A 19,326-nucleotide genomic window follows, 5' to 3' on the forward strand; every position below is an offset into this window, starting at 1 on the left:
TCAGCCTGATAGCTCGAAACCGGCAAACGCTGTGACGCCGGCCTACACATCATTAACCAGTCTAAGCAGTACCAGAGTAAACAGCAAGCATATGATAAGTATACTATCTAACGTCTCTTCACTTTTCTACTATCATCCAGAGAGTCCGGGGAGCGTTTGAGCCGGTTTTGCGGCTCTGCGCCATATATGCTGGTATAGACTGAGAAATAGTCGGCCCCCAGAATCTCCGCTTGTGCGACGGAGTCCCCTAGACTAAGCAACAGTTCTTTCGCTCGAAAACTGTTTGCGCCCCACTGGGCGTGAGCGACCATATTGGGAGGCTTTGTTATCTAGAAAGAGTCATTAAAATTTCTCCGCGGGATGGTAGTAGCAGGACATACCTTCAAGGTATACGGCGTACGCAACTTGATTGTCTCCCAAGTTATGCCCCACCTTCGTGCCGAGTCCAGCTCCTCCTCCAGATGTGACCTAACTGGAGCATTACGCGAAAACGCATGGCTGTTGCTGACGTCATGTAAGAGGAATGTCCTCAACTCTTCGCAGTCACTACAAGTACACCCGATTGCTTCGATCTGGCCCACGCTCGGGACTGCAGCAGTGGGCTTGTCGCCGAGGACTTGGTCTGTGAAGCTTTTCACGACGGCAGCCGAGAATTTATTGTACGGCTTCGATGTCAACTTGATGTTGAGCGTCTCCAAGAACCGGGAAAGTTGAAGAAGCAACGGGCCCAAGATGCTCGAGACATGACTTTTGATGTCAGCGCCAGTGGGGAGCTGGGTAAAGCGGACGAGGATGGGTCCACAATGAGATTGGACCCCAACGTCAAAGCACAATCGCAGGAGGTCGATCATTGGTGGTATTTTGCTCGGATATTGGAATAAGGCGGTGGCGATTCCGACCAAGACACCCATGGTCTTGTCATACATCTCGGAGTCCAGAGTTGTGCGCGGAAATTCAATTCCGATTCGCCGAATGAAACGAATCACTATGTCAAGACTCCGACCCTTGAAATTCTCCACGGTGAAACTAGTGCAGAGTCAGAAATGCGTCGCCAATCCAGCAGGAGAGAAAAAACCTTTGAAGCAACTCCAATCCTCCTGCTTTTTTGACGGATTCGATAATTAATACTTGTTGGGCGTCATTTAGAACGCTTGCAGTGATTGAGCCATTGGGCGTATCTGTTGCTCCGTTCAATAAGACACGGACCACATCTTCGAAGAAGGGCCTGAATATTTCTAATTTTTCATCGTCGTTTTGCATCAGGGCTAAGACTGGAGTTACGAGCTCAGTATAATAGAGCCAAGGTGGCGCTTCACGTTTGAATTGGCCGTCGCGAGTGGCATTGCGCATGTCAAGGAATATTCGCGAACAGGCGTTGGCAGCCCCAACAGAAAAGCAGACTTCGATAACTTGAAGAACTTTGGCGACATCCTTTTCCGCTGGGTCTCTCGAATAAGGCGATTTGATATCATGTACAGGGAACGCTGGTAGTCCTTCAACGAGTTGATCAACGCATTGGCCCAGACAGTGTTGAATTTGATTGTTTTTGGACGCAGCGAGACTGAGTTGGGTAATGAATGCGATCCAGAAAGATGTATCGAGCCTTTTTGACCGTAGTTGAGGAAGCAGACTGTACACCTGCTTAGCATCCCAACATCACCAGGCGGAAACTCACGTGTCAGTGAAGAATTTCCTCCCCCGGGATACGGTAATCTCGACTAGACGCGGAATATCGTCACTAAGAACTTCTCCCAGTGTATTGAGCACTAGCTCCTCATGGGTCTGAACCCATTCAGTCAGTTCTGCGTCGGCCTCTTCGGCGCCAAGACGTGCGAGTTGGGCCAGGAATGCATTCCTTCTAGATATTGAGCCATCGTTCTTCACGATTCGACTACAACTGCACCAAAACAATAAGCAAGAGCAGAAAGATGAAAACACACTCACAAGTCCACCAAATACTGCCATCCAAAAGTCTTGTAAGCAGACACGAACGCAGCGGCCCCAATAATGTCGACATTCTTGTCCACCTCGCATGCTTCAAGCGCCTGTAAGAATAGACCCGGTTGGTTCCATCGTTCGGCACAATCCCGCAACACGATCAACGATGTGCGAATATGGATAGACTCCTTCGCACGAATGGCTTCAAGTTCTTCAGGATCATCATAGTTCGTCTCCTCCAACCGTTCTTTTGATAATCGACAGCGGGCAATGAGCTGGTCTACGATTCGCTTTTCATGCGAGGTCGGCTTTTGAGATAGAGAATCGCCAAGTTGATGAAACGCGTAGTCATATACCTCTCCGATGCCCGTGTCACCCTTGACTGGTCCATGTGTCGAAAGAATTATAGCACAATGTTTCCAGGCTGCGCTGGGTGGTTAATGTATCGATCACATTACATTGCGGGAGCGTACTCTTGATATGCAAACCAAACTATCTCACTCGAATTAGTCGGAGTTGGGGAGTTAAGACACAAGGGCGACGCACGTTTCCGTCAGTTCGTTCGATTTTATCCTCGTCCGGTTTGTTGAGCTCTGTCAAGTCCTCGATGAACGAGCTGCAAAGAAAGGCCTCGTCCCAGTCTTTCCCCCATCTGGTTTTGAACTGCGGGAGGCGGACTGGTAGTCCGTGCAAATCAACCACCTCTTTGACAAGAGTGATGATCTCCTCATCGCCGTAATCCTCGTAATCTTCATCGTCAGGTTCTTTCTCATCCCAGTCATCGTTGCGAGCTTCGGTAGGGTAAAACTGCTCAGTCTGGAGATGTGCGAGATAGAGGCTGATTCCAAGCTCTGCGGCAAGCGGGGCCAAGCAGGTGAGCAGGAGATCGTCCACGCCGGAAAGCGACGAGGAATTGAACCTCACACCTCGCTCATATTTGTGGCGAAGGACATGAGCGAGAAAATCGCCCTGGTTGTCCTTGTCCGTCGTCCACGATTGCAAGATCGTTCGAAGCCGTTGGATAGACTGGGGCATATCAGGCCACGATCGTCTTGAAAGATGAGTTGTATTTTTCGGAATGATGTTGTAGACCAGAGTGAGGGAGTAGCCGGAATTGGTGGGACGGATCGAATGCCCAACACCAGATACCACAGCTACAACGGTGGTGGAGCGGCTGCTACCAGCGGCAACGTTGATGGCTTTCGTGTGGTTGGACCAATGGATCTCGTGGTCTCCCCCGTCAAATCGACTGGGCAGCACAATGAAAAGCTGTCCGGTGCATCTAGCAAGTGTGAGTAAAACTCTTGAGCATTAAACCACATACTCTTCAGTCAGGGCATAACTAAATGACACAGTTAGAGCGAGAATAGATATAGGTCAAAGTACATACGCACTTTCTGAGGACCGGACAACTAATGCCTTTAGATCCAATGCAGCTCCAGTCCACGACAAGGCCTGGAGTGCAGATGTAGCAGCCGCATTCAGCCAAGGTTCCCAGTCAGGATTATCTATCCGGAGCTAGTTATACTCAGCCTAGTGTTACATCGCAAAGAATGAGGACACACACGCTGGGCCCGGATTTCTTGCGGAGCCGTCTCGACAAGAAAGCGTGCTTCACGCGCGCTCAGAGGAAGCCCGACAGGTCCAATGCCTTCAATTTGAATGCAGGGATTAGGAGCTTCGCTCATGGAGTACTGCTTGCTTGTGATGAGGACATCGTCGCAATTGGAGGCCTCCCGGATAAGTGCTTCGAGATTGTGCTGTTGTAGGCTGAGTGTAGACTGTGTGGTGCAATGGCAAATACCTTTATGTCATTCCTTCTGCTTTCCCAATCATTCGAGTCCATCTACCCATAAGCTGGCGTTGGTGGTGAAACAACAAGCTTATGTCATTGTCACAAACACCTGACTGTGACCTTCCGTATACCCAGAAAATCCTGCATTCTACTTTCAAAAACATTGATTCTGGGCATATTGATCGTGTATGTTACATTTTTTTACATGCTGCTTTTCAAACTCTCCTTCCTTTGAGCCTTTGAATCCTTTTGGGCTCAAGCAACAACTACCAGCACTAAAATCGCCAGCCAAAAGCCATATCCAGTCGTTATAGACAGCCGATGCCCACCCGAGCCACTTTGAGTCGGGCTCGGAGATGTACTCAACGTCGGAGAAGGGCTGCCGTTCGAATTCGTAGATGGGTTTGAGCTCGAAGGATTGGCTGACGACGCGGGATGGGAAGGGCTGGACGGGAAGCTCAATATCGAGGTTGTGGATTGCGAGGGACTAGCGGTGGTTTGGAAGCCGGATATGGACAGGCTGACTGCACACCGCGAGTCGTATTCTGGCGCTTTCAGTCAGATGAGCTTATAGGAGCTTGTTCACCTACGACTGAGAAGATCTTGCCCGCTGAGCGTGTTAGGTCCCTTGAATGATGCAAGACAGTCGACGCAGGTGAGGATCGCGGCTTGGTCAGCTGGAGCACAGATGCATTGGATGGTCATGCAAGTCTACTCTGATGTCAGAATCCACTGGTAAAGTGTTAGGAAGTATGCGTGCAGCTGACATTGAAAGTTTCGATGATACGTTGGCATGTGTCCACGCATTGGGAGGGTATTTGGCTTGGGTCGATATCGTCCCGAGAGATTGACTGGCGGCCAAAGACTGTTGAGCGTTTCGAACCTCAGTCTGTTTGACGGGTGGAAGGGCTACCTTGCGAGGCTATAGCTGTCGTGCCCAGAACTAACAACCAGAAAGCGTTATGGAGGAGCATGGTGAAGGTTTGGAGCAAGGCGCTTCAATCTTGAGTTCATGTGACGAACCGCAGTAGCCTGGATATAAGGTGACGGTCTTCGTAGACCGTCAGAAGACAACTATGACCTTCTTCGACGTCACTTTGGTATGTGCGTTTTTAATAGAATGTTCAGAACACGGAACAGGACCATTTCTGTGGTTGGCAGGATGGTCAGGAAGAGAAAACGAGTGTCATGTGATCACATAGTTCTTTCCACTTGCACCAGCTCTTGGATTTGACCACGGCTATCCTTATACTGGATACGCCAGGCAGTAATTCAGGCATTAGCTTCCTCGAAAAACCTATATTTGTGAGATAATAAATATACTGGTATACTTTAACGGATTACGAGGAAGAATTGGGTTTTGTGCATGCTCCAAGCCTGCGAAACCCGAATAGCTACTTTTACAGCAGGAAAAGCAAGAAAAACAAAGAGAAAAAAGAATATTGTCAGAGAGAAAATGTAGCTATACATTGTGACTATGTTGAAGCTGGCAAAGCAAGAATAAACGCAGCGACCAGACAAGAAAGCAGTCAATATCTCTAAACGATGCCCTTGACGAGCATGCCTTCAAGGCGGCAGTACTCTGGCACGATGGCGGCGTAGGCCAAGAACGCGTCGGCGTCTGGCTCGGCGACTTTGGCCAATCCAACTTGGGATTCTGCCTCTCCCGTCGGCAGAGCAGAAACAGGAGTCAGAGGAGTTGGCGTCGTGGGCGTTCCCGCAGCTGCCGTTCCGTTGGCCCCAATGATACCCGGACTAAGCATTCCACTTGTCCCAGCCGCCAAATCGGGCGATGTGAAGGCCGTCGAGACGCTGGCCATGCTGCTTCCGCTTGTACTCGGTGTGATCGAGGACAACGCGCCATTTCGTAGCTGGTATTCTGCAAGGGTGATGCCCATCCGCTCAGCCATCTCACGTGCATTTTCTTCGTCTTCCTCCTCCTCCAAAAGTGCATTTGGAGCGCGCACATGGGGCGGACGGGTGAACGGGGTGCTCGTTCCACTCGGAGTTGGCGTATGGGCACTGGCCATCGTTGCACGAAGCGGGGTCCCCCCACTCGAAGTCCAACGCTTGCCCAAAACCCTCCTGACCTCTTCCTCGAATCCAACCGCATTCGCATTGGGGCCTGTTCCAACCCATTCTCGGCCCCAAACCCAACGTGCGACATAAGCTGCACCGAGAGCAGCACGTGACGGGCATCCTGCTGCTGGAGCGTTGCGGTGTGGCGAAGTCTGCGCAGAAGCGATCTGGGTAGTTGGAACGAAGACTGGGGAGTTGAAGACATCGCAGACAAGGTTGGAGACACTTGGAAAGTTGGCCGCTGCGCCACTAGCGAGAATTCGTCCAGGAAGCGGTGTTACATCATATGGGTCGAATGAGAGACCGAGTGCGCCAGCCCCGGACCGTCTTGCTGCGTGAACGGATAACGGAGGCGGGGGGCCACGGGCCAGAACCCCAGTCGAGAGCATTTTTGCGTATTTGACACGGAGAGAAAGAATTTGGGATTCCAAGAGGCATCGTGGATTTGCTCGCAAGTCGCGGAATTCAGTGACCTTGATGCCTGTTTCGAACCGATATATGCCTTTCACATGAGCAAAAGGATGAGCGTCGCCTTGTAGGAACCAGAATGCGAATAGTTTGTCGTCAAGACTGGACAACATGAGTTGATATACGATGCCAAGAGCGACTGAACGTACCCAATTGAACCTCCTGGCGGTACTATGGCCACAAGACGGTCAAAAGCACTCCAACTTTTGGTATACATATCGCGGACAAGAGCTCTAGGGACATCTGCGTTGCGATTAGTGACAACGGCAATATAACGACGTTTTTCGGTAGGGTCTTGAGCTGGATGAGGATATAGATTGTAGAGTCGTGTTGGCAGGTAATGTTGGGCAGGGGCCATCAAGACATCCATGGGGCCGAATTGGAGAACGACGTCGTTTTGTGCCGGAACTGCCGAGAGGTAGGCAGCGAGTCCGTCGCTGGTGAAGGAAGTGACTCCAGTTTCTGCGTCGAAGCCGTATCGCTCAACGAGATAACGACTGATGTTCCCTGCCCTCCGACCGCCGCCTGTTAAGTCCACTTCGCCTAGCCAGCCACGAACTCGCCTGCCTTCTTCCCGAGACCCTCCAACAATGTCTAGAATCTTTTCGTCCCACGCATTTCCGGTATGAGACCACAATCCAGTCGCACAAGCTTCTGCTTCTGCCATTGGCATCCATTTGCCGGAAACAAGCGAGGCTAAAAAAGCTGACGCTAATTGAACACGACCAGTACGGGCCCAAACATCTTGAGGCCAAGTTTCGCGCACCCGAAGGAGCTGGGCGGCTATAGAAGAGGGGTTTGCCGCGGAACCAACGTGAGCAACAAGATGGTCAGCTCCACCGACAAGTGCTTCGATTGTGAGAGCATGGGTCTGAGAGGATGTATCCTGGGCCACGGGGGTGTTTGGAAGAGAGAAGAGGCTGGAGGAGAAATGGGCGACGAGAGGTGTGTGAGGGTCAAGTGATGACAGCGAGGGTACCGTTGTCGATTTCCACCAGACGAGCGCGTGCTGGGCACAACCCCCGATGGTTTTTATTCTCGTAAGGTCTACATTGCGGCGCAATTTTTCGAAGAGGGCGTCTGTAGGTGATGGAAGGGACACGTGCAACGGAAGCAAATTTGTGAGATGAGGAAAAATGGAGAGTAGATATAGAGTACGCACCAAGAGCCTTTATCCACATCTCCACGGGAGTCGTGTATGCCTCGCCAGGGGTGGTAAAGATTCCGCCCTGCGTCCTGAAGGAGGGGTCAGAGCCAATCGATGACACGAAAGGAAGTAGACAGACTGGTATTCGGACAGCTCGGTGTCGAAATCGATGCATTCTACACCGACAAGTTCGAGGTTTTCGTCAACGAGCGAAGCACGAAGCTGGTCGACAGCCAACTCGAGCCCGAGAAAAAGCGAGGACCCAGCCGGCATTCGTTACTTAGGTTGATGATAGCGTAGATGTAGAGTAAGTAGTGGTATCTTTCGGGTATGTCGTGGCACGCGTATCCAGGTCGTAGCCGTTCGCTCGAAAAGAGCTCAATGGCCGGGAAGGAAGGGGGAGATGTTGGTCGAAAGTTGATGGAAGCCTGCCTTCGTCTCGACAGTCAGCACGTGTAACAATTTTTCACTTGTTTCCGCCGCCCGCTACGGCCTCGGCTTACCACGCCAGCTTACACGCACTTCATCCAATCCCTTGCTCCCACTTGCTCTTTTGGAGGTACCCCATCAGCCCTGGCTGTTCGTCACCAGAAAATATTGTTCGTCGTCAACAACATCTCCGAGGACCAAGTAGCCGAAGATTCAGCCAGAAATCAGGTTGTGGTTGAGAGGAAAGATAATAAGTAAGCCACACTGCGCGCCACAAGAGCTTAAACGGCACTCGAGAACGACCACTATGCTCTCGTTCTTTGCTTTGGACCATCAAATCTCGCGCCAAAGAGAGAGCGTGTAACAAGGAACCACCGACCAATATATGCTGCTTCCCCGAGCATTCATCTTAGCCAGTATAATTCAAGCTACTTGCTAGGCATTTATCAGATTACTCGTGCGGTTTCGCTGGGTGCATTGGATGAAATCTGTTTCACCCACTTGTTCAAAAAAGGAATTAAGGAGCGGTGAGTTCACCGACAAGACGGTTCTGTTTCACTCATAGCGGATGTCTTAGTCAATGGCTGGCCACGGAGATTTAGTTACTACACTTCCGCTGTGACGCTACACCTGCATCCTGCCTCTCACTCACACCTTGCCTAAATAAAAAACCTCATTCACAACAATTTGCCAACTTGCCATGTTGTCAAGTCCTATCTGTTCAACCCTTCCAGCACCTCCTGCTATGGCGCGTTCTCTTACCTCTCCTTCTTTGACTGTGGCTGATGGCCTCCTGCTGCAGATGTGTTCAAACTCTGCGTCATCAATAGCAGCGCTAGACATCCCAGGGAAATGGGAGACATCCTATGATGGCAAATCGGTGAGATATCTTACTTCAGATTCTCCAAGCTGCTAATCTTCGTACCATAGAAAACTGAAACGATGCCTGGGACCCACATTTGCGATACTGTCTTCGAATCCATTCGTAGTGAAGAGACATTCTGGGTGCGGTTGTAACTCGTTTGGATCTATATACTGTGGCTGATGAGCTCCCTATAGACGTCGGCGGCAAAGCTATGGCTCTGCTTGTCTCAAACAATTATTCCTGCTTGGTCTCAAGTCAAGGTATGTACCATGTTTCGCTCTCGATCTTATCTTATGGTACTTCAGTGTCCTCAAGTCCAATGTCCTGAAGTCCAAGAATCTATTGCTCCCACCATTGAGCAAGTATGCAGTGATTCGCTAGTTCCTTCAGGACCACTCCTGACGTTCTCCCCAGAACACTACTACAATAAGGCTAAACGCTCATGGTCGTCCCATTCTGGCGACGCGTCCGCCGTCATCTCCTGCCAGTCCTCCACTCCCAACACCACCACTCATGGAGCATTCACCATGCGAGCGTTTTAAGCCTCGTCAATTGCCTCAGGGGCCAGATTTGGACCTCGGTGGGCTAATTATTCCTTTTGTCCGGCGTAGCTCCGCTTTGCGGATAGCGGTTCTTGTGAATTCAGCGAGGGTTGCAGAGCGGAAGGCTAACGAAGTCGCGGAGCGAGCAGAGAGGGAGGCTAACCGAGCAGAGAGGACGCGGCTGATTGGGTTGAAGATGAACCTTCTTGTTCCACGTAAGCTGACGGTGGTGGAGAGACTGAGGCGGAAGATTGCGTCGTTGCGGGGGTACAATTAGACCAGAACTTGACGGCGGGGCAGCACTTTTAACGTAGTTGAACAGTAGTTAGCGGGTGAGGTTGTCGGCGTTTTATAATCATCAACCTAAGAACAAACCCATAAAATGCAGTATCCTTCACGTGAGTTGCTAGTACTTGTACATGTGTCCAAGTACACAAGTACACAAACAAGGTCACATGACCGGCTGTCTCTTTTGATCCCAACCATAATGAGGAAATGGTTCTCCACAATCCGCACACAGGCAAACCATCTTATTATTCTCGACGCTGGAACCTCAGTACATCTTCAGTAGAAGTTGCCTACAAGTGGGGACTTGTCATCTGAAAATGCTGTCCGAGTTAACAGCTCATTCAATAACGACACTTCCTCGTGGACGGGGTTCAACGCCCTTGAGAACTTGTTTATATTGTACAGGCTCGCTTCTGCTACTTCTCAAGCCCAGCTGACAAAATCTGTCAGCGGCGACTCGTATTCTTCTGTTGGCCAGTTTGCGTCTGACACATCGCCTCCTGCACCTGTCGACCGCCAAGCCCCATTCGAGGGCTCCACTTTTGCGGACAAAGATGGGACTAACTGGGTGGGCTACATTCTGACTCAACATGACCCACATTCCAAAATGGTAGTGCATGATTATGCTGTGGGCGGAGCAAGAGTCCCTGCATCTGGCCAGACGGGGTCGGTCGAAAGACAGATCAGCGAGTACTTCCTCACAGGATACGCCATGAAACCAGAGGATAGCGGCGAACTACTTTGGAAGAGTGAAAATTCTTTGTTCGGTAAATTTCTCCGCCCGACCCAGCCTTCATTCTTAACGGTTTTGGGGCAGTAACATGGGTCGGAATCAATGACTGCGCGTAAAATAGGTGTCCCGCGTCCAGAAACATGTACTTACTCACACTTCAGATCCGCCTCAACGCATGACGAGACGGTGAATCTTCTCTTCACGCTACAGCACAAGCTCTACGATGCCGGCGCGCGTCAATTTCTCTTCATCGATGTACCGCCAATAAGCCGCTCACCTGCAGGTTTGGTGAATATGTATCTTGTTCCCAAGTTGTCTTACCGCCTTCAGGCATCCATGTCACGAAGAACAAGCCTGATCCGACCCAGGGACCTTCGACTTCAAATGCCAACTGGAATGCTTCTCTTCGTGCACACATGGCGAAGTTCGCAGCGGCACATCCAGACGCGCGGATTCTCACCTTTTCTGCTTTTCAAATGTTCAACGACATGCTTGATCATCCGAAACGCTATGGTTTACCGCAGAAAGATGTTGCTCACACGGGAGGCAAAGTGTGGCGCGACGCGCTTCATCCGACTAGCCGCGTCCACGAAATTTTCGCAGCAAAATTGGTCGCGTTCTTGAAAGAAGTAGTATGAAGTACAAGTTGTTCCGATAATAAAAGTTGACAACACAAGGAAGTAAACACCTCTCGTCTGAACTATGGGCCAGGGGATGACCGTGGCGGAAGGGTATCTCGAGGGCGGAAAGTTCCAGTAGTTCCTGGAGGCAGCGGAGCAAATTGAACATTCCTGCGAGGCGAAGTGCCGACGATGCTTGGGGGGGAGTCAGCTGAAAAGCGTATACTCCTCGTCTCGAGGGAGGAGTTTGGGAACCTAAAGCCGGGCTCAGGCTGCTGGGCTGCTTTGGCCGCATCCTCCTCTGTCAATTTGGCCAGCATCCGTTGGTAGTGGTTTGGGTCAAGAACACGGAAGAATCCGCTTTCGCCGGGACGCGCAGGAGTTGCTCTTAGGATTTCTCGTGTCGCTAGCTCCATGGCTTTCCGTTCAAGTTCGAACTTGCGCGCCTGTGCCCTCAGTTCTTGGGCAGTCGGGCGGTGTGGAGGGTCGCGTCTCGGGAGCCGACTGAAAGGAAACACCTTGACTTGTGGAGGGGAGTGATTCGGGCGTGATGGGGTCGACTCCAAGTCTCTTCTTGCTCGCTTCAATGGAGGCCCGTTGTCTTCATTCTCAATTTCCCGCGTCCGTTTGCGTGCTGGCTTTGGGGGGACATCATCCACGATTAGACGGTCCGCCCAAGCGACGTCGGGGTAAATGCCCAGTAGCCAGTCGTGCCACCGCGTCTTCTCCGACTTGTACAATAGCGATTTTCTCCCGTTGAAGGTCCGCCGGTGGCCCAGTCGTCGTGCCCATGGCTTGCCGATGTGATTGTGTACCTCTGACGCAAACAGGCAACGGATACCTACCACGGGACGATCAACAAAGTTGGGTGGCAAAGCATCCGTAGGGACGCACCTGGGTTGTAGCATTCGGGGACCTGAGTATCGCCTAACCGGCGGGCGGGATAGTCTGATACTTCGATGCAATGTGTTATAGGTGGATGGGAATCCTTTACGCGGTAGATAGATGACGGCCCGTTGACTGCAGTCCGAAGGGCAAATGGTATATCAGGGTACGAACCCTTGCGCCATTCAGCAATCAGGTCCTCTTCGCATTCATATCGAAGTGTTTGGACCTGCTTGCCGCCCACCTGGACGTTTTCGAGTACGCCTCCTCGACGATGTGGCCCATAAATCCCGAAAAGCACTTTGATGCCTGGAAAAAGTCATTACTGGACACACAGTGAATTGTCAACATACGTTCGTCGTCGCATTCGGCCCGCGGAGGAAACTCGGCTGTGGGCGTCTTGTCTGAGACGGGTTCCCACTGGGGAATCGGCTCTCCATCAAGAATGCGCAGTTCAAAAGGTATATCAGGGTGCTGGCCGCCTAGCCATTCGGAAATGAGAGCATCCATTGTAGAGTACATCAGGGCCACGGTATGCTTGTGAAGACCATGGTAGACCCTTCTACCGCAAAGCTGGGGTAATAAATTATCGAGCCCGAAACTGCCCAAGTTGCCAAAATCGGCAATGGCAAGGAGTTCGTCTATGATCAGTTAAAAAAAGTTGTGTGAGCTTTAGTCCGACCCACCTATCATTTCGTTACGCGTGGTCTTGGCATTGTGAGGCCCAGGAGGCGCCGAGGACTGAATGAGTTTAAGTTCAATAGCGACATCTTTCCCCGGACGGGCAGTCGGGTCGATGGCGGGCTGCATGAATGATGAGGACATTATTATTAGACAGAATCGGGAATGCATCACGCACCCGGAGTGTTATCTGAGTTGTGTGAGTCTGTCTTTTGTACTCCCGCCGAAATTGTGAGAGCAAGTCGGCGAGAAGGGGGCGGAGCGTGTCGAGCACGTCGTCCACGTCGGCGTTTACGATAGGGAAAGAGGCGGAGATGGTATCCATTGCGCTTGAAAGGCCATGTTCACCGCTCTTAAGTAGTATACTTGCAATGCGCTTGGAACAAGAGTTGGTCAAAGCGTCGACAATTGGGGCCTAAGCGCTGCTGCCCTAGACGGACCAGCGAGATCTAATTATAGCTGATTGCTGACGCAGATATGTATCTTCATTTACACGTCGTTCGTCGAATTGCGCAATTGTGCAATTTGTCGCTGTGAATCAGGATCAAGTGTGGGTGCAAGTCACATGAGATGTCACGTATGTGACTTAAATGTGACACGCCATAAGTTGGCCATCATGGCCAACCACCCTTACATGGAGTGACCATTGGCGCACCATAGGCTGGCCTGTGGTGGACCATGTGTCGGGCCGGGAGCCAATCAAACTGGCTACCGGGAATAGCCATGGAATCTACCTCGCTATCGCTCCAATCCTGAAACTGACGATCAACACTAAGTACTCGCAACGCAAGGTGCCTGGGACTGAAAGATCCCAGTCTCCACGACTCTGGCCTTCAACGGGCCTTCGTGGGCCATCCTTTCGAAGAAGCTCCGAAGCATGTCAAGATCTTCTGGCAGCCAGCGTTACACCAATGCTTCGATTGCATTGTGTCTGTGTCTGTGGCGAGCACGCCATAGAGTTGGGTTGAATACATAGTCTGGTCAGTTCCCCAGTAGTTAATGTCCGGGCCGCGCTCATTTGATGCCATTCGCCAGATGCACTTATCCTCCAACCCCATCATTCCATTCCATTGCTAGCGGCGCGAATTCTACAAAGCCGGCTACAACCCCCGCTCGCAATGGAATGAATTGACCCAACGGTGCGCAGCGTGCCGTTTGCGCCTTATCGCAGAAATTTGATGTTTTCCCACCAGCTCTGATGTTCGGCTTCGATGTGCAGCCGCTCCTCGTTAGACGCGTTTGTCGAATTATGAGAGGTTCCTGATCACATGGGTGCGGAGCGACGCCCGGGGAGTGTATAAAAGGACTTATCTCGCGTGGTTTAGACTTCTCGAGGCAGTCTCGCTAGCCGCTTCACGTATCGTTCCTCTGCCCACAATGGCAGCGACGGTCGACTCTGTCCCTGCTCTCGTCCATGACGAGAAGGACGAGAAACACAGCTCGCGCGGCTCATTTGCCGACGAGAAGGGTGTTTACCAACCGGAAAAGGTCAACCTCGACGATGCTGAAGAGGTTGGAGACGTGTTCAACGATGTCCGACTAATCGACCTTGGTGAAGACGGTCACGAACGGCCCATCGGTGCGTCTCTGGTCGTTCCTTTGCAATCACCGCTATTGACACGCGATGCAGAGACTGACGCTGACTATGCAACCCGTCTTGTGTCCCTCGATGATGACCCCACAATACGATGGTTTACTTTCCGCATGTGGTTCCTTGGTCTCGGACTCAGTTGCTTCGCGTGCGTAATCTGTTCCGTATATAACTCCATTCTGACGCACTGATACCAGCGCTGTACTCGGCCAAATATTCGTGAGCCATAGTAAACTAGCTGTTATCAAGACTAACCATGTCGGTCATAGTACTTCCGTCCCCAGACCGTGAGCTCCCTCTCCATCAATCAGCACTCCACCCTATTCACTTCCTTTGTTCTCCGCAGATCTCCGTGAGCCAGCTGTTCATCCAAATCATCAGCTTCATTCTCGGTCGTGCCTTGGAGTACATCATTCCCGGCCCTTCCGAGTTGGCTCTCATCAAGACATCCGACAACGCCTTTTGGCGGTTCATGAACCATGGGCACTTCAGTATGTAGCTCGTCCAGCTATCGCACAGAAAGTAATTTTTTTACCCCAGATATGAAAGAACACGTCGCTATCACTATCATGTCCAGCACTGCTTCCTCTTCCGCTCTCGCAATCTCTATTTTTGCGTCGCAGGAACTCTATTACTATGTCGAGACCAACGTAGCAGTTGGCATCTTCACGTATGTCGTTCTCAGCCTTCCTAAATCTATCTCACAAGCAAGCAGCCTGATTGCCTCCCAGCTTATTGGCTATGGCTTCGCAGGTAAAATTCACGACTGTTCTCTTAATCGTGTCGCTTATCGCTTGCTAGGTCTATTCCGTACTTTCCTGGTTTACCCGACCTTTGCTGTTTATCCACAAGTCATGCCTACAGTACAGCTATTTGAGGCGCTCCACCGAGGAGACGGCATGATGGCCCAGTCGAAGCGGAAGAAGTTCTTCTGGTATATTTTCCTGGCAATCTTCGTCTGGGAGTGGTTCCCCGAATACATTGCGCCGACTCTTACCGGCATATCCATCTTCTGCCTCGCCAACCGCAAGAGCGCCTGGTTCACACGGATCTTTGGTGGCGCCGCTGGTAACGAAGGTCTTGGTGCCTTCTCCCTCTGTTTGGATTGGGCATACGTATGTGTTGACATGCCAAGTTTTAACCCCCGATCCTGATTAATAACGAACAGATCGGGTCTGGTGGTGGCTCTATTGGCTCACTTTTTACACCACTTTCCACTCAATTGTCGCTCTATGGCGGGTGCGCCGTTTGTATGATTGCTTTCTGCGCCTGCTTCGCGCGAAACACGTGGAACACCCAGAACTTCCCCTTCCTGACCCAACTGCTCTTCTACGAAAACGGCACGGAGTACAACCAGCTTCTGATTCTCAATGGTAGTCTCATTTCTAATCTCCCCGTCTGCGCGTTGATGTAATTCCAAGATGACTTCACTCTCAACGAGGACAAGCTTGCTGAGCAGGGCCTTCCGTGGTATGCAGCCTCGCAACTGCTCTACAAGATCTCCCGGACGGTATATATCGGTGGTATGTCCGCTGTTCCTCGACATTCTGTTGTCTTGATGTTCAACTCCAGCCGCTATCACTCATTTCCTGCTCTGGCACTCCAAGACCGTCTACAAGCTCATCCGTGGCGGCAAAGAGAGCATCGACGACCCACACTACAAGAAGATGCAGGTTTACAAAGAGATCAACAACTGGTGGTACTTCGGCGTCTTCCTGATTTGCCTCGGTATTGGCATTGGAACAACCTACGGGGCAAAATCTCAGCTCCCTGCCTGGGCCACCCTTATTGCCCTTCTGTTTGCGTGAGTTCAATTTCTTCGTTACACCTGCTCAGCTAACGATTTCCCCTTATTCAGATGGCTATTGGTCCCCGTCATTGGCACTGTAAGTTCTAGGTTCCATGTTTTTTCCGTTCCTAAAATATGATAGTTATATGCGACCGTCGGTTACGCTCCCTCCATCGAGAACATGATCCAAATGCTTGGCGGTGCGCTCGTGCCCGGGAAACCTGTTGCCAACATGTATTTCACCATGTACGGCTACCAGCCCGTCGTTCAAGCTTACACATTATGTGGTGACCTGAAGATTGTGAGCCATCAACTTGTTTTGTGATCTAAGAACTAATTTCTCAAAGGGCCAATACACCAAATTGCCTCCTCGAGCTACATTCACTGTGCAAACTGTTGGTGCCATAGTCGGTGGCCTGCTCAACTTTATCATCATGAAGGTGGTGATCAGATCCCACTTCGACCTCCTGCGCGATGTCCAGGGGAGCAACATCTGGTCGGGCCAGCAAGTACAGTCATTCAACAGCGCGGCCATCGCCTGGGGTGCTCTCGGCAAACCACTATACGCAACCGGAACTCGCTATGGCTTCGTGCCATACATGCTCCTTGTCGGTTTACTGTTCCCGATTCCCTTCTGGCTGCTGCACAGGTGGTACCCCAAGGTCGGGTTCAACAACGTCTTCACGCCCATCCTGACGGCGGAGCTGGGCTACCTATCTGTCGGCATCAACTCGAGCGTGTTCACCTCGTTCGTTCTTGCCCTCTTTTCGCAATGGTACCTGCGCAAGTACCGCGCCACCTGGTTCCGCAAGTACAAGTGCGTGTCTCATTCCTTGATCCGCCATTCTCTTATCGGTATTCAAGCTTCCTGTTGTCTGCTGCATTGGACGGCGGCACCTCCGTCATGATTTTTGTCTTCACGTTCGCGGTTGGCGGTGCGGGCGGGAAGGTAATCAACTTCCCCAATTGGGCATTGGTGAGCATGGTCATACATGTTGACCGAGGCTGACAATAACTTGGTGCAGAATCCAAAAGGAAACCCAGACTATTGTCTGCGGCTGACAGACTGAGGGTCTACAGGTGTTGTAACAGTAGTGCTTGTAGTAGTTAGTTGGTTTCTTCGCGATTAAATGCTAATAATTCGGGATTGCTTCAAAGGTGATATAGACTGCAGATAATCATGTTATTGTAGTGTGTGTGTGTGCTTGAATCCAGTCATGTATGATCACAGATTCAGAACCTGGTCAGAACCATTTGGAATGGTCGCTGGCAATTGTCTGCCCCAATCAGTTCTAGCCAGAAAAGGTATGCTAATAATTTATCTGTCCTGGCTTCAATTGATTCACTGGAAATCAGTATAAGGCTCCAACTATAGAGTATATTACTGTATATATAAGTATGGTAAAACCATATAGTATATATATATATATATCTACGGCTGCAGCCAACCCTGGATATGGTATACGGTATATATTATACTACTAGTATATACTATATTGTACTAGGAATCAAACTGTGTAGATGTAATTGATACAAGGTGTGTCCCAAGTTGGCCTTCGGATTGCTACCGTGACACTGTTGCCTACACATATAATATATAATATATAACATATAACATATAACATATAACATATAACATATAACATATAACATATAACATATAACATATAACATTTAACAGGCCCATCCCACATCTGGGTAATGGCCACATATACAACTTAAAGTATTTTATACATTGATTCTGATTTTTTTTAAAAAGTATCTTCATCTCAGGCTCACGCGTCTCGTGGCAGCTACAATGTTTTCCGAATCGATAATCAACAGAAAAGGCCCGGGTTACTTAAGGATCTGAGAATTAAAATCACCATTGGCATCAGCTTTTCCATTGCCAACAGCAACAGGAGATTCGCGATATACTAGGCCACTGATGCGCCAAATTAAAGCGGTCCCGACGAAGGGAAGTCTGTGGATGGCTCTGAGTGCCTTCAGGCGGATCCATGACGTCCAGTCCATTTTGCCGCTCTCGACCTCCATAATGCCCTCGACCCTGTCGATGACTTGACGAGCTATGGCGCGGCGGCGGCCACCCCACGCAGTCAGCGCTTCAAGGGATCCGGAGTGGGTGGAAATGGCTTCCGCGAGCTCGCACCCGTCGCAAATCGCCTGTACGGGAGTAAGCTTGCAGGCGATTCAAATATAGAAAGAAGCCAACGAGATGCATTCCTTGAGCGCCTCCTGGACCATGTGTATGTGCTGCATCGCCGATAAGCATTATGTTGCCTCCTCCGGGAGATCGATGAACAAATCGCTCGGCTAACCCCCTCCGACTCTGGAATCGTGTGCTGTCAAGGACAGTCTTGATTTTCAGCTTTGGGTAAGTCTCGGCATGTGATCCAGGTCCGCGCGCATCAATTACGGCTTGAAGGTACGCCTGGTCAGGGCGTGGAGGGGGGATGTCTGGAACACCAAGGTAGAGCCTGAAATATTCGTTGTCCTTCTGCCCAGAACGCAGTGGTGCCGTTAAGACCATGCCCCCGCCGCCAACCATGATCTGCAACGAGTCTTTTGGCACGTTAGGCGGCAACGGTTTCTCGAAAATCACATCTGCGGCGACATAGGAAGGATCCGAAGGATCTGGCATGACATCCTTGCCGGTGAATGGATGGAGAAACTTGATGTTGGCAAGTTTACGCATAGTGGACTTTGATCCGTCCGCAGCGACGATGTATTGTGCCTCGAGTGTTTCGCCAGATTGGAAGAAAAGCCGATAGTGGCCACCGTCTTCACACATCGCAACAACTTTCTTCCCCCAATGGGTGACCTCCTCGGGAAGGACTTCATGCATGCGCTGCTCAAATGTGTGCTGCGGAATAAGGAGGATAAAAGGGAACTTGGTGTATGGCGCAAGATCTGAGAGGCGTTGCTCGAAGACAAGCTGTTCATAAAGGTCCACCGTTCTGATTGTGCTGGATGGGACACCGTCCGAGACTAGTGTGTTTACCAGGCCAGGGTGAGTCGAGTAGAGAGCCTGTCGAAAGTCAAGCGCAGCACAAATTACCGAAAGAGCTCACCTCCAGCGCACTAGCATGCACTCCGACTGACCGTGAGTTGCTGTGGCCAGTTTCTAACGCGTCGACAATGACAAACGGTATATTACGAGCCGAGATACCGAGAGCGCAAGCTAATCCACTTGGCCCTGCCCCAACGATGCAAACTACGGTTGACGAAGGGAGAGTGGAGACCATTGTGCCGGTGAGCTGTTTTGTGAGACCGCAGTGCCACATTTTGAGCTGAGTAGTCCGTTCATATCTTGGCTCCAAGTGCTGCTCGGTACCGACCAGACCAGCAATAATGAAACAGCCCAGCAGATGAGATTAAAACCGGGACCAATGGGGATTCCATTGTTGGTTAATCCTGCCCTGCACTTGGGGCACAGATGGGCAAAAGCATGCGCATAGCAGCTCCCGCATTCATTC

At 50.8% G+C, this 19,326-nt stretch overlaps 6 protein-coding genes across 6 annotated transcripts; 2 read left to right on the forward strand and 4 right to left on the reverse strand.

Moving 5' to 3' along the window:
• Positions 1-107: 107 nt before the first annotated feature.
• MIND_01323500 (uncharacterized protein) lies at positions 108-4,707 on the reverse strand (the record flags this gene model as incomplete). Its single annotated transcript, XM_037369685.1, has 15 exons — positions 108-329; positions 381-1,026; positions 1,076-1,630; positions 1,676-1,897; positions 1,945-2,362; positions 2,412-2,430; positions 2,485-3,220; positions 3,263-3,280; positions 3,329-3,456; positions 3,504-3,708; positions 4,063-4,220; positions 4,259-4,278; positions 4,324-4,444; positions 4,501-4,598; positions 4,647-4,707. The coding sequence occupies 15 exons, from the start codon at positions 4,705-4,707 to the stop codon at positions 108-110; spliced, it is 3,627 nt and encodes a 1,208-aa protein (XP_037214183.1).
• A 564-nt stretch (positions 4,708-5,271) lies between these two features.
• MIND_01323600 (uncharacterized protein) lies at positions 5,272-7,700 on the reverse strand (the record flags this gene model as incomplete). The annotated part of the gene is made up of 4 exons (XM_037369686.1): positions 5,272-6,382; positions 6,430-7,360; positions 7,443-7,516; positions 7,567-7,700. The coding sequence occupies 4 exons, from the start codon at positions 7,698-7,700 to the stop codon at positions 5,272-5,274; spliced, it is 2,250 nt and encodes a 749-aa protein (XP_037214184.1).
• Positions 7,701-8,601: 901 nt separating this feature from the next.
• On the forward strand, positions 8,602-10,922 carry MIND_01323700 (Glycosyltransferase family 32 protein; the record flags this gene model as incomplete). The annotated part of the gene is made up of 9 exons (XM_037369687.1): positions 8,602-8,736; positions 8,787-8,861; positions 8,916-8,981; positions 9,027-9,083; positions 9,136-9,478; positions 9,881-10,318; positions 10,369-10,396; positions 10,446-10,567; positions 10,615-10,922. The coding sequence occupies 9 exons, from the start codon at positions 8,602-8,604 to the stop codon at positions 10,920-10,922; spliced, it is 1,572 nt and encodes a 523-aa protein (XP_037214185.1).
• A 62-nt stretch (positions 10,923-10,984) lies between these two features.
• Positions 10,985-12,795, reverse strand: MIND_01323800 (uncharacterized protein; the record flags this gene model as incomplete). The annotated part of the gene is made up of 5 exons (XM_037369688.1): positions 10,985-11,745; positions 11,799-12,098; positions 12,143-12,430; positions 12,476-12,593; positions 12,649-12,795. 5 exons carry the CDS (start codon positions 12,793-12,795, stop codon positions 10,985-10,987), a joined length of 1,614 nt encoding a protein of 537 aa, XP_037214186.1.
• Positions 12,796-13,847: 1,052 nt separating this feature from the next.
• Positions 13,848-16,920, forward strand: MIND_01323900 (OPT oligopeptide transporter; the record flags this gene model as incomplete). Its single annotated transcript, XM_037369689.1, has 16 exons — positions 13,848-14,049; positions 14,101-14,209; positions 14,259-14,280; positions 14,331-14,348; positions 14,408-14,552; positions 14,602-14,731; positions 14,777-14,814; positions 14,863-15,176; positions 15,230-15,434; positions 15,483-15,584; positions 15,634-15,865; positions 15,920-15,947; positions 15,993-16,151; positions 16,198-16,667; positions 16,715-16,826; positions 16,876-16,920. The coding sequence occupies 16 exons, from the start codon at positions 13,848-13,850 to the stop codon at positions 16,918-16,920; spliced, it is 2,331 nt and encodes a 776-aa protein (XP_037214187.1).
• A 766-nt stretch (positions 16,921-17,686) lies between these two features.
• MIND_01324000 (FAD/NAD(P)-binding domain-containing protein) lies at positions 17,687-19,134 on the reverse strand (the record flags this gene model as incomplete). The annotated part of the gene is made up of 3 exons (XM_037369690.1): positions 17,687-18,013; positions 18,063-18,878; positions 18,922-19,134. 3 exons carry the CDS (start codon positions 19,132-19,134, stop codon positions 17,687-17,689), a joined length of 1,356 nt encoding a protein of 451 aa, XP_037214188.1.
• Between the last annotated feature and the right edge of the window lie 192 nt (positions 19,135-19,326).

The sequence above is a fragment of the Mycena indigotica genome (genome assembly GCF_014461135.1).
Source record: "Mycena indigotica strain 171206Taipei chromosome Unknown Mind.scaff0014, whole genome shotgun sequence".
Classification (NCBI taxonomy): domain Eukaryota; kingdom Fungi; phylum Basidiomycota; class Agaricomycetes; order Agaricales; family Mycenaceae; genus Mycena; species Mycena indigotica.